The sequence below is a fragment of the Balaenoptera ricei genome, chromosome 9 (assembly GCF_028023285.1).
Source record: "Balaenoptera ricei isolate mBalRic1 chromosome 9, mBalRic1.hap2, whole genome shotgun sequence".
Taxonomy (NCBI): Eukaryota; Metazoa; Chordata; class Mammalia; order Artiodactyla; family Balaenopteridae; genus Balaenoptera; species Balaenoptera ricei.
In genome coordinates this window covers 77,982,065-77,996,713 of record NC_082647.1, presented here as the reverse complement: position 1 = coordinate 77,996,713, position 14,649 = coordinate 77,982,065, and the positions used below count along the sequence as shown (strand labels likewise).

Below are 14,649 nucleotides of genomic sequence, written 5' to 3'. Positions count from 1 at the left end.
GTAAATTGGTACAGCCACTATGGAGAACAGTATGGAGCTTCCTTAAGAAACTAAAAATAGAGCTACCCTATGATCTGGCCATCTCACTCCTGCACGTCTCTCTGGTGAAAGCCATAATTCGAAAACACACGTGCACTCCAACCTTCACCGCAGCACTATGTACAATAGCAAGCAACCAGAATGTCCATGGACGGATGGATAAAGAAGATGTGGTATAGATACAGAAGGGAATGTTACTCCACCATGAACACGAATGAAATAATGCCATTTGCAGCAACATGAATGCACCTGGAGATGATCATACTAAGTGAAGTAAGTCAGATAGAGAAAGCCAAATATCATGATATAACTTATATGTGGAATCTTAATAAATGGTATAAATGAACCTATTTACAAAAACAGAAATAGAGTCACAGATGCAGAAAACCAACTTATGGTTACCAAAGGGGAAAAGTGGTAGGGATAAATTGGGAGCTTGGGATTAACATACACAGAGTACTATATGTAAAATAGATAACCAACAAGGCCCTACTCTGTAGAACAGGGAACTCTACTCAATATTCTATAATAACCTAAATGGGAAAAGAATTTGAAAAAGAATTGAGACATGTATATGTATAACTGAATCACTTTTCTATATACCTGAAACTAACACAAAATTTTAAATCAACTATATTCCAATATAAAATAAAAATTTTAAAAAAAAACAGCTTAAATGAAAACCCAATTTTCAATTTTTGTATTCTTGGAAGGTTTTTCCCCTTTAAATATCCGCTATATTTTTTAATTTTCTGAGCCAGGTCTTCTAAAGCCTGGATTCTCTTATAAATCTTTTTGGCAAGTTAATGTTTTCTCTTTTTTAAATACTTTTATATCTGAGACTTTCTTTGACACAAATAAATTTTGATTTTACTAATTTGAGCTCATTTTTCAAGCACAGAGATCATCCTGACCCAGCTTTATAAATTTACTATTTGATATACTTAACCCTAATGTCTTCATGCAAGTTAAGGATTTTTCAATAATATGATGAAAATAAGTTATCTGAATTCATATTCTTCTTGGTACGAGTTAGGGTATGTAGAAATACTTTGTTAAATTTATCTTCCTACGGCAAATATATAACAACTACACTCCTAGTCCAGATCAACTATTCTCCTAGCTGCCATCCAATTATAAAATCAAACATTTTACATATAGTTCTTGGGTTAGCCATATATCCAACTTAACCATATCATTGGGTCCACAGTTCTCTGTCTTACCCACAGAGAGATCTTATCCATACGGAGATCATCCATAGGGAGAAGCTCCATCAAATACCTTGTTAATATTAAAAGATGCCCTCTCTTGAAGAATACTTGATCATTATCACGGGTCAACATTCTTTTGGGCTCAAATCTCAAGCACTGAATCTGTGCATGTGCTTGTATGTAACCATATGGGGGTACCTCATGCAACACAGGTAAAAAGTGGGCTCTACGCAACCTTTAGAAAACAAAATATATGTAAAATTTTCAAGCTAACTCACTACTATGAAAGCATGCCTACTCTAGCACTAGCCTGTGGCATCCAGGGCAACTCCCTACTCATATCCTCACATTCTGGCCACACTCAGGCTCCCTCCCACGTCAGGTCTTCACCATCCTGCTCCCTCCTGCAGAAATGCTCTCCTCCCATGCCCTTGCCCAGGTTTTACACAGCTCTGAAGCCTTCCCTGATTTGATCAGAGCCCAAAATAACTCAGACTTCCCTGTTGTAGCACTAATAATAACTGGAAATAATAATTCATTTTCTTTGACAGACTACCTCTTCCTCTAAAGTCTAGACCAGTAGTTCTCAAACTGCTGAGATCTTGGACCCGCAGAATCAGAATTACCTGGGAACTTCTTAGAAATATACATTCTCAGGCCCTGCCCCAGATCTACTGAAACAGAAAATCTGAGACAGGAACCTCCAGGTGAGCCTGATGCTCACTGAAACTGGACAACCACTGCTCTACCATCTATGGAGACGTGTATCTTCTTCTTCTCCCTATCCTTACATGGCCCTGCTCTCATCACTCAGCAACTCTGTATATAACCAATGTTCCGTAAAGACTCACTGAATAAATGCGTGAATGAGTAGGCATTCCACATTTTTCATGATGTAAACGAGAGTCTCTTAATCAGGATTAGAATGGTTCCAGTTACCAATTTAAATTTTCCTTAAAAATGTCTCCTAGAGGCAGGAAGCAATCAAATAATGAAGCCTCAAAAACTTGAACGTTCCTGTGTCATATAAATTATAATGTTCAAAGTCTGTATACCTCAAGAGCCACTTCCCTTGATGATCCTCTCCAAGCACAGGGAAAACAAGATCAAAAAGAGTATGACGGGACAAAAAGAGCCAAAACACAGTCGTTGAACAACCTGGGAAACATCACTAAGCCACCGGGAAATCACCAGGCTACTCCAAGCAAGAATAACATACCTCTTAAAAAGATGAAACCACAACAAATGAAAATGTTGAAACAAACAAAAATAGAAAAAAATTCAAATTCACATGTGTTATTCACACTTCTTCACTATATCTGTTATCTAATTAAGTTCCCATTGCATTTTGTTCACTTCTGAAGCTAGAAACATTTCTCTTGAATTAAGTCTTAAAGCAGTTTTTAAAGAATCACTGATATAAAATAGATAATTAATAAGGACCTACTGTACAGCACAGGAAATTCTACTCAATACTCTGTAATGACCCATATGGGAAAAGAATCTAAAAAAAGAGTGGATATATGTATATGTATAACTGATTCACTTTGCTGTACAGCAGAAACTAACACAGCATTGTAAATCAACTCTACTCCAATTTAAAAAAAAAAAAAAAAGAATGTCTGAGTTTATGGTGTGCTGGTACACTGTTTTGTTCTATAACAAGTTCAGAGTTTACCCAGACACAACAGAAAGAGCGTAATTTGTGTGTATCTGTGTACACAATACACCTGTGGGTGTACACATGTGCATATACGTGTGTGTGTGCATGTGTGTGTATTCTGTGCATTCTACATTTAATATATTTTAATATATGGCTTTACTTCCTTAAGCCCAGGTCAACTAGATTTTGTCACTCTATTCACTGACGTAATAAAAACTACTCACTGACATAATAAAAATATGCCTTTTGAATACTTTCATTATAGCAAAAACAAGATCTATTTGTACACTGGATCTCATTCATTTAAGCTTCAGTAATACTAAATTAATGACTATTACATAAAATAAACTAAATTTAATTTGCCTTACTCATTAATAAGGAAAGTTTAGCTAAGAAAAGTTTAGTTAAAGAAACATTATTCCAGGTTACTTTCAACCCACCTTAATGGCTCTCTACATATATTTTCCAAATAGAAATAGGCCTCACTTGGCCATTATAGTAGGGCATTTAAGATCTTACTTCATAACTCCTTGTCACTTAAAAGCTGTTAGAGTTACTGTTCTTATTAAAAGTAATAGATGTACTTCTAATCATTGAAATTTTCCACTAATTTAAACTGGCCTTCCTTTGATTTATTCTGAGTTAGTAAGTACTTGCTGTACTGTAAACACAAGAATATACTTGGTCTTAAGTATTCAAAAGTAAATTCTTTTTTTAAAAAACCCTAAGGACTGGGCTTCCCTGGTGGCGCAGTGGTTGAGAATCTGCCTGCCAATGCACGGGACACGGGTTCGAGCCCTGGTCTGGGAAGATCCCACATGCCGCGGAGCAACTGGGCCCGTGAGCCACAACTACTGAGCCTGCGCGTCTGGAGCCTGTGCTCCGCAACAAGAGAGGCCGCGATGGTGAGAGGCCCGCGCACCGCGATGAAGAGTGGTCCCCACTTGCCACAACTAGAGAAAGCCCTCGCACAGAAACGAAGACTCAACACAGTCATAAATAAATAAAAGAACGTGAATTTCTAAAAAAAAAAAAAAAAAAAAACCCTAAGGACTAAGGGTAAGATTAACAACTATATAAATATAAAAATTATAGATTAGAACCTAAGGATACAAAATTAAGAAAAGAAAGTAATACTGACATCTCTGTATATGTTCCAAACTAGGTCAAGAAATTAAATGTCATTATTTCAAAGATGCAAAAAACACACAAAGAATGCTGCAAAACAGCCACCTTAATCTCAGTTTCTCCTACTGACATAGGCTGGTATGGCTAACTTTTTTTTTTTTTTTAAGATTTATTTATTTTATTTATTTTTGGCTGCGTCGGGTCTTAGTGGCAGCACGCGGGATCTTCGTTGAGGCACACGGGATCTTTCATTGTGGCACGCGAGCTTCTCTCTAGTTGTGGCTGCAGGTTTTTCTCTCTCTAGTTGTGGCGCGCAGGCTCTGTAGTTTGCGGCACGCGGGCTCTCTAGTCAGGGTGCCCAAGCTCAATACTTGTTGGCGCACGGGCTTAGTTGCCCCGCAGCATGCAGGATCTTAGTTCCATGCCCAGGGATCGAACCCACGTCCCCTGCACTGTAAGATAGATTCTTTACCACTGGACCACCAGGGAAGTCCCTAACTTTTTAATTAAGACAATGGCAGGTCAACTGCAGAGTTCATGTGTGCATTATTCCTCTGGCTAAGTACCATTTATATGGTAATTACTTTGCATTTTCTAAATGCAATTACACAGCAATCTGCCATAACTGAACCAGCCTATGGCTGCATGGCTTTTATTGACCAAACCTACTGAGTAACCAAATAATTAAAGAGAAGTTACACAGTATTTCCATCCTGTGAGTCACAGAACACACTTTGAGGCTGTGCTTCTCCTGATATTATTTCTGACAAAAATGTACCTGTTAAAAATAGCAGTGATTGATTGGGCACTCACTATGTGCCAGGCACTATGCTAAGAACCTTAAATTGAGTATTTCATGTATTCTCATGGCAGCCTTAAGAAGTAGGTACTGACATTATTCCCGTTTTACAGATGAAAAAACTGAGACTTAGAGCAAATAACTTGCCCACAGCACTAAAAAGCAATAGATACGAAAATCAAAGCTGGGAAGGTGGGCTTCAGAGTCTAAAATCTTAAATTTCCTTCGTGCTACTTACACTCACGTACTATAAATCTACTCATTTAACTCACTCATGAACAAATTCGAGTCTCCTCAAATTGGGAAAAGGGTGGATAAATGTGGGATGGAGCTGACTGAACACGGCCTGTACCTTTCCTTCCTCATCACATGGAGTGTGGATCTGGAAATAGTCTTTTGTGGTACAGGGAGGACGTTCCTTACACTCGCTGGATCCTTCTTCTGCAACATGAAAACGAATTTCAGAAATGAGTCATTTATGCTGTGACTCTAAGAAAAGGCAAACATGAAAACAAACAAACAAACAAAAAGTAGACAAGTGAAAAGTAAAAATAACTGCACCAGAGGAATTTAGGTAGAACTAGCTAGGCCTAAAGAAAATAAAGGCCTGCACTTTTATTTTCCTTAGAGCAATAAATGTTTCCATGATACACAAGGAGCATATCATAGTTTTTCCAAGAAGACATTAGATTTCCTCCATTATCACAGAATGTTGTAAATGTGGAACAAATTAAAAGTTTCTAAGTACATCTCCATGCCAAGGAATCATCTAAAAGTACAATATGAACCTTTTTAGACAAGTATAAACATACCCAAAACAGGGGTTGGGGGGGGGTGGAATAGAAAACATTACAGACAAAGAGAAAAGTCCTGCAGAAAGGGGTAATTAGACGTCCCATTTTACCCACTCAGTATGGATTCCATTCAGCACTTTGGTTTCTGGCCCACTGTTTCCATCACATCGTATGTGTGAGTTCTGGCTTAGGACTATCTACTCTCAACAAACATAAATTTAGAAAGAAAAGAACAAAGAGTATAAACTGGAGACTCAGTTTACCTGAAAACTGGGAGTCCTCGTCACACTTGATGCATTCTTTGGCTCCTTTCTCAGAATAGGTGTTTCTGGGACAAACTTGGCAGATGAATGAACCTGGTTCGTCGCTGAAGGTGCCAGGCTTGCATGGAAAGCATTCTGATGTGTATGCCACCCCTGTGTGGTAATGGGAAACAGAGCATGGGAGGGAGGACCCAACAGCAACAAGCAAATCAGTGCGTCCTTGCTGCCTCCACCCGAAGTGAGAGAGAAATATTAACAATAAGCTTAGCCCAGGTCTTTTATATCCCATTAATTCAACACCAAAAACATATTTACTATGTGCAAGGAACTGGGCTGGATACTGAATTGAACATATAAGTGGAGCAAACACTTCAACAAGAGATTCAGACTTGATAGAGGTATACAGTCAATGTATAAATTCAGCTGTCAAAAGACAACTCCACTAATCAGAAGTGGCATAAACTCGAAGGCTCCCTCCAATTCTATACCATTCTCTCATCTTTGTGGCCACCTGCTCCCTTTTTCTCCACTGTTCACTACGTAACTGACAAGACCTAAGGGACCCTGGGAAAGGCTCGACTTTTCTTCTGGCTTGTAATTCCAGCCTTTGCCAGCAGATGTCCCTATGACTAATGAGTTAGCGTCACAGGAACAAGTGTACCTAGAACATACTAAAACGTTAAGCCAAACTTTAATAAAGGAGAATCAACTGCTTTAATTAAAAGTAGCCCTAATTGAGAATGAACCACGCCAGGGTTTACTGGCTACTCTCCTGAGCCAGAAAATGCACAGCTGGTTCAGAGAGGCAAAAGGTGTAGGAGACAGTCAGGCCAAGGTATTTATTTCACTGTTATTTTTAGGGATATAGTGGTGACCTGAATAAGCACTATGCCAGCACAATAGAGACTTCTCGAATGAATAGTAGGATCTTATTAATAAATATTATTTTCTTTCATTTAAAGACACCTACAATTGTCATTATGTTTACTTTTTCCACACAGATTAAATAATTCAGTTTAGGGATAGGAAAAAAAAAAAAAAATCCCAGTCAATTTGCCAAGAATAAAACCAGGGTCTCTAGGCCTGTATGATGTCTAACCTATTAATTTCTGTCCTATATCCCCGTGAGCCAGCAAAACCAACAAAGTAATCAATATTTTAACTAACTATTAAATGTGACAGGTGACTACCAGAGCAGACTGCTGTGAAATACCTTCAATTGTGATATTTTTTACCAACACTGGCTTGACTGCCTTGGAACCCATAAGGATGCCTGTAGTTCTCCAGTACAGTATGTTTGTGCCTGATTTCAACATTACCTATAAAGGGAACACAAGAGACTCAGGTCAGATAAACGATGCTACCTCCAACCATATGTGGAAGCTAATCTATTATACACTTTTCAATGCATTATAATGAAACACCATTATTTGGAACCCACAAATTTAAATCTACTGTTAATTGAGACCTAAGCTCTGCTTCAATTCTAAAAAAAAATAGTTTGCCAACCCCCAAAATATAGTAATGATAAAAGGAAAAGAAAATTCTTCAAGCATGATAAAAGATAAAATGCTTTTCCAATCATTTGCATGAAGTCTTGGTTTATATTTAAAAGGGACTCATTTTAGACAGTGAAAGGCACTTAGCCCAATTACATATTGATTGGCTGCCACTATTCATAAGTAGATCTTTGGGCTCTGAAAACAAAAAGGTAACAGAATGAGTTTGCTTCATTTTAAAATTATTTAACAAAAAACACTGCAACAGCAACAAGAGAAAAATAGGACTATTCTTATAGAATAACCCGATTTAACTCTATGACTCCAGAACTTAAATGATACCATGTCTAATATTTGCTTCCTTTGCCACCAGAACATTTTTATATTTATAAATCAAACTACTTTTCTGATCAATTTCACGCTGATTTAGTCAAGTAAACTAATGTAAAGGGTGCCTTGCTTTCTCATTTGCCACGCTACTCTTCTATGCAGTCTCTGGCTGGCCAAATTCAAGCAGTATAAAATTAAAATATATCTGACTACTTCACCCTGCCAGAGATTCAGAGAAGTAGTGTGTTAAGTACTTTCCTTTTGTGTTAAGTCTTTGTAAGTGAAGAAAGCATATTTCTTGCCAAGGGTTACTTGTACCTTCAAAGCCCAGAGGACTGAATGCTTAGATGAACGGATCTTAAGTGGCACTAATATCACTTCCAGGCAAACAGATCAGAAAAGTACTCTTAAAGGGTGCGTCATATTAATCACTCAAGAATGAGGTACCTGGACTTCCCTGTTGGCACACTGCTTAAGAATCCACCTGCCAATGCAGGGGACACAGGTTCAATCCCTGGGCCGGGAAGATCCCACATGCCATGGAGCAACTAAGCCCGTGCGCCACAACTACTGGGCCTGCGCTCTACAGCCCACGAACCACAACTACTGAGCCTGTGTGCTGCAACTACTGAAGCACGCACACCTAGAACCCGTGCTCCACAACAAGAAAAGCCACCGCAGTGAGAAGCCCGCCCACCACAAGGAAGAGTAGCCCCCTGCTCGCCGCAACTAGAGAAAGCCCGCGTGCAGCAAAAAATACCCAATGCAGAAAAAAAAAAAAAATTCAAAAAAACAAAAAAGGATGAGGTACCTACTACAACACAAAGGCAAGGATGGGCGGTCACTTATTGAAACAGTGTCCAATCTACACTGCAGGCACCACACTAAGCCCTCCCCATGTATCATCTCATTTAACTCTGCAAGATTGGTCCCATTTCTCTTATGAACTATCAAAGAGACGAAGCCAATTGCCTAAAGAAACACAACTACTGTAAACCAAAGTTAGATTTTAAATCCATGTCTCACTCCAAAGGCCTCAAATAATAATACATTCAGAGACTGTGTTACCTGATAATTGCCTTCAAGCACTTAGAGTTGTCCTTAAAGAAGTAAGTAGTTAGTCTACCAGACACAAGCAGAAAGGGTAGAACTTTGAACAGTGGGTGATGAATAGATAGAGAGAAAGCAGGTTTCAGCTCCAGACATGGATGAATTTTGTAATACGCAGAGCTGTCCAACAATGGGATCAGCACAGTCCCCAAGAAGACAAGCTTGAGAATCATTTGTTGGGGAGACTGCGGAGAAAGTTGGATGAAAGAAACTCAAGGATCCTTCCAATGCCAAGACTCACTGATTCTCTTTCATGTGATTGCCACATCTGTAAACTTACATACTCAGAGGTTCTGTATATTAGTTTTGAGCAGACTTACTTCCTATTACTGCCCCTTTTAAAAGGAGGAGAGTTGGAGTGTGATGGGAAAGAGAAGGAAGAGGGAGCGAAGAAAGAGAAAGGCAGGAAAACAATACTACAAAGAGCCTGAGTCCATGAAACTTAGGGACAATTTCTTTGCTAACTAGAAGTATCTAAATTAAAAAACAATTTTGATCTTTTTTTTCTTAAAATAAACTTTAAAAAAAATAAAAGTTTGGGAAAAGGAAGGAAGGAGAAGGATGGGGCTGGTGGGAGGAGGAGGGGGACAGAGAGAGACTTACAGAATGAGAGCCCCATGCTCCACTGTCGGTGAGTTTTACCCACTTGTCAGCAGTGGTGTCCATCTCCTGGCACTGATCATTTTGAATCTGTGGAGTAAACACAAGGGCCCCAGTAAAGCTTCTTGAATGATGGCTTTAATTAAATTTGTTACTCAGCACAGGACAGGCTGCAAGAGCTTCTTTCAAGGTCTACAAAACAATGGCCATGAGTAATTCTCAACAAGTAAACGTACCAAGACCTCTGGAGCCTACGTGACAACTGCATATGAGTTAGCAGTTCTAAGTAAACCATCCTCATTACTGTAACAAAAAGACTAGGCCACTAAGAAGGCGGGGGCAGTGGAGGGGGTGGTAAGCAGGAGCGTCAGAGGCAGAGGAAGAGAGAGCTAACACTGAAAATCCACATAAAGGGGAAAAAGTCATCACAAAAATGTAAAAGCTTGCATTCACCATGCAGGCCCGAAAGTATAAAAATAAAGTTTATTTTTTATAAGATTTGGGGCCGTTAAATTTTTAAATTAATAAATAAATGAAATCTGCTTTGTCTTCCTTTCCCCGGGACTTAACCCAAATGTGTACAGGTAAGTGGCTACAGCCAAAGTCAAAGCCCCCAGCTGGTATTTGGGGACAGATGTTAATGATATTCTATGCCAGTTCAAATGAATACAGCTAATATCTTTAGCACCAAACACTTTGTGCTTTTCAGGCAATTCTTCCAAAATACCTAGGAGTTGGCACATACTCTTCCAGGCCTGTGAAGAATACCTAGACATCAAAAATTTGGCCATCTTTACAGTCTTGCGTAACAGTGAGCAACAGGGTAGGGTTAAAATAACATCTCATCAACTATACTTCTCCCCAAATGGCTATTTCTCTCTTCTCTAAATCATTTTTCCACTTCATTCATCCCCCTGACTAATTTCACAGATAGCATTAAAATCTTTTCCATACGAGTTATTTCCTAAAGACTTACTAACTAGAAAACAGATCCTTGCAACAGCCAAATACCAGACAATACTGGTACTGCTCCTGAGGACCTCTGCTTTAACTGAATTCAAATGTCATATTTATATTATAAGCATAATGACAATCCTAATGCAAGTGGTAAGCCATTTTTAAAAAGATAGGAACCCTGAATATACCTTTGGTGGTCAATGTTTAGAAAAACTGAAAGGTTTTTTTCAGCTGATATCAGACATCATGCATTATCATGACATTCTATTGGCATTCTACAGATCTGAGTTCTCCTGTTATTCTAAAAGTAACCAGTAAAGGTATAACCTTGGTCTAATCATTTATTCTCTCCAGATTTCAGTTTCATCATTTAAAAAAAAAAAAAAAAAAAAGTGTGTGTGGAGGGGAGAGCTGAATGAAACTCCCAGACTCCTAAAATTAAATACTTTACTGCTTTCAATTATGAATTGTTCACAGGTGCATCTGTATCTTTCAGTCTTCAGACATTTCCTTTCCACTAACCATTTTGCAGGATGGCCGTAAGGTGTTGACCCTCTGAGTCAATAAACTGCAACCTATAAGGCTGAAACATCAGTAAAAGAAGGAACATGAACTCACCATCCCTTTTCAGTCCATATCCAGAAGAACAAAGGTATCATTGAGAGGAAGTAATGAAATTTCATGCCTTAAGAGTACCTTTACTGACAACTCTCAAAGGACTTAAGGGACAACACAAAACTAAATGCTGAGTCTAACAATTATACAATTATCTTGCTTCTTAACTTTATTTTAGTAATATTGCAAAAATGTCCAATGGAATAGGGAATCACTCCGTCTGAGAAGTATCTTACAAACAAAATGCAACTTAAAAACCCAATCTGTTTGAATACTGCTTAACGTCTTAAACTCATCAAAGGATATTAGAGCTGGGAGGCTCCTTAAAAGGTCTTGTCTACAATCCACTTTACAAAAAGGAATGCTGAGGGCTAGAAAGTTAACTTAATTGTCCAATAACACACAATCAGCAATTGCAGAGTTGGGACCTGAGCCAGAATCTCCTGACTTTGAGTCTAAGGCTCATACCTTCGTGGAAAATATCTCTTCCTAGCAAATTTGTGATTTAGAAATTTCCATTATCAAGAGCAATATAAATTTGTTTTAGCATTATCAGTACATTTATTCCTGAAATCTGGACCACAGAAACATTTACAAGATATTTTCCCAGCTGCCTGCACAACACACACTTTTTTTTGGTTTAAGAAGTCAATCTGAAAAGTTTTTCTCAAGTATCTGAGTCACTGCCACAACAACTATTTGCAAGATTAGATACAGTTTATATAAATAGTTAAATAATTTTCGTGGTAACAGCCCATTCTGTTAGACTATTGTTTTTTCCTATATTCTGTAATGTTATTTAATCTCCTGGCAGAGACATCAACTATCTCATCCATTGATTCCATTGGATTGTACAAAACCAGCAGAATCAGAAACACACAGACATTCCCAACTGCCCATGAATACACTTAAATAACTCAAATATTTGAAATTGCAAAGAGAAAAAAAGGCTTTTAAACAAAAACTAAAATTGGTAAAAACATATTTTTAAACAAAGTAGCATCTGTAGCTATAAAAAACATTTTCATGAATCTTGGGGAAAATATCTGTCACACAAAAAGTCTCCACCAAATGGTCTCCTAATAATCACATCCAAAAGGAAAACAAGCCCAATGTTACTCTACAAGGTGAGAGCTCAAAGTTAAAGCAACAATATTAACCAGAAAATATTAGAGACAAAAAAATAACACTTCTTTTCATATTGAAAGTTTCAGTTAACACAAAAACCAAGGAGGCATACAACGGAATGGGAACAAATGATTAAGAGAAATTTTATATGAATGTCCTTTAAAAAGTGAATTCTAGAAGATAAAAGCCCTTACAAAGAACTCAAAGAAGATGTTGTTGTCCACATACTGGTACTCAAAGAAAACATAGCCCGACTTCTTGAGGTGCACAGCGTAGATCAAGGATACCGTACAGTCATCACGATTGGACTCTATGTAATTTCCACGAGGGACCCAGGAAGAGCTGTGGAAACAAAACCATTTCACGTCAGCATTCAGAAACCTCTTTTTCCACAAGTTCTGTAACAGAGATTTCAAAGCGGTTCCATCGACAAAGCACAGCAGAGGAGTCTGAAGCTCATGTGGAACTCACAAGCCAACATCATTGCTGGAAAAAGGTTCGTTGCTTGTGGCACATGACTTCCTAAATGGTGGTATGGTTATACAATCAAGCTGCTATGTAACTGCTATTTTTCACCGAAAATTTGATTGCTAAACAGATGATCACTAATTCCAGTTGTCTTAGATGGAGTTATTCTCTCAAACAATATCTAAAGTTTTATTTATAAACATATACTTGGCAGGGGAATGCAGGGGTTCCTTGATTATGAGAGAAGATATCGTCCTAGAAAAATCCAATTTAAAGTGAACCTAAATAAAATATAGATCACAGTGTCATAATACATAATAGGGGTAAAAGTCTGATTGGAAATTTTATCTAAAAAATAAAATGAAATATTAAGAAAATACACTAGTGAACAAAAGTTGGGTTGTAAATCTAACCATAAGCTAATTCTTAGATTAAACTATAATGAGTCACGTGCCAACTTTTGGGCCAGAAAAAATTTCCAACCAAACTGTATGACAGCACAACTTATTATCCTTCTCTTCAAACTTAACTTTCTATCTGGATGATAAGTGAGATTTTGGCAAATTACTTTCTTTTTACTAACAGAAAAAAAAAATTTGAATGAAAGACTGAGACTTCCACATCCCAACATGACTCACTAATTGGTATTAGATTTGCCCTTTTCTTTAACAATCTAGTAAACTAAACAAAACACGTGAGCCATGTTCAGGCATTGACAATAGGCAGTGCAGGACTGAGATTCTTGACAGCAGGAAAACACATGAGACAAAGCCCAAATTGACCCTGACCTCATTCTTCAGGACACTTTCCAGACCATGGCACTGGGAGATAGCACCCAAGCAGAGCACAGTGATCTCACTGAGCCAAGGACCAGGGATGAATGTTTGGGACAGCTGAAACAACTAGAATTTTCAGGCCTGAGATGCAGAGAAAACAGGGCTCCAAAAGTCCATATGGAGTTTCTCTGAAGGTCCAGGCTTGGGTCTGGAGTGGGCAGGCCTACCAGCGAACAGCCATTGCAAAGCTAAGACATAATCAGAGAAGGTCACTTTTATGGGAGTCGCTAGAGCTCCAGGCCAGCCAGAAAGGAGAAAACTTAATAATCCCATTGGACATTCATCTGAGATTCCAGAATTCCCATACTTCAGGAATAAGGGCCATGCCCTATATTACGTATCAGCAAACTTTTTCATGAAGGGCCAGAGAGTTAATAATTTTGGCTTTATGAACCATCTGGTCTCTCCTGCAATGCTTAACTAGGCCACTGTAGTTCAAAAGCAGCCAGACAATATATAAATAAATGAGTGCACTATGTTCCAATATAACTTTACTTACAAAAACCGAGGGAGAGCCCACAGGCCACAGTGTGCCCAACTCTTGCCCTAGAGTAAAGACCATGACCTAGAACTAAGTGTGAAACCAATATTGAGCCACTCTAAAAAAAAAATTTTAAAACCAGACCTGACGAGATCAAGGCATTCTTCTCGTAAATAAACTGCCTTCCAGAACAAAATCCAACACCTTTTAAATGAAAGAAAAAAATAATCCACATTCCCTACATCTTAACATTCATGATGCCCAAGATACAATAAAAATTTACTAGGAATGCAAAGAATTGGGAAAGTATGACCCTTAATTGAGAAAAAAGATAATCAAAAGAAACAGACAGGGGCTTCCCTCGTGGTACAGTGGTTAAGAATCCGCCTGTCAATGCAGGGGACACGGGTTCGAGCCCTGGTCCAGGAAGATCCCACATGCCGCAGAGCAACGAAGCCCGTGAGCCACAACTACTGAGCCCACGTGCCACAACTACTGAAGCCCACATGCCTAGAGCCCATGCTCCGCAACAAGAGAAGCCATGGCAATGAGAAGCCTGTGCACCAGAACGAAAAGCAGCCCCCACTCGTCGCAACTAGAGAAAGCCCATGTGTAGCAACGAAGACCCAACGCAGCCAAAAATTAATAAATAAATTTATTTAAAAAAATAAAACAAAAGAAACAGACAAGTATTTAAGACAGCTCTTCAAAATATAATCAACAATATG

General features: G+C 38.4%; 1 protein-coding gene across 2 annotated transcripts in view; it reads right to left on the bottom strand.

Annotated features, from left to right (window-relative positions):
* Positions 1 to 14,649, bottom strand: part of ELAPOR2 (endosome-lysosome associated apoptosis and autophagy regulator family member 2) — an 89,290-nt gene that overhangs the window by 54,553 nt on the left and 20,088 nt on the right. For both annotated transcript variants that reach the window (XR_009504880.1, XM_059932860.1), the window contains exons 3-7: positions 12,331 to 12,478; positions 9,440 to 9,526; positions 7,111 to 7,216; positions 5,898 to 6,050; positions 5,193 to 5,281 (exon numbers count right to left, since the gene is read on the bottom strand). Coding sequence is in view for 1 of the 2 variants with exons in the window: in XM_059932860.1 (XP_059788843.1) it covers positions 5,193 to 5,281; positions 5,898 to 6,050; positions 7,111 to 7,216; positions 9,440 to 9,526; positions 12,331 to 12,478 (583 nt within the window). In the remaining variant the exon portion in view is untranslated. The remainder of the gene's footprint in view (positions 1 to 5,192; positions 5,282 to 5,897; positions 6,051 to 7,110; positions 7,217 to 9,439; positions 9,527 to 12,330; positions 12,479 to 14,649) is intronic.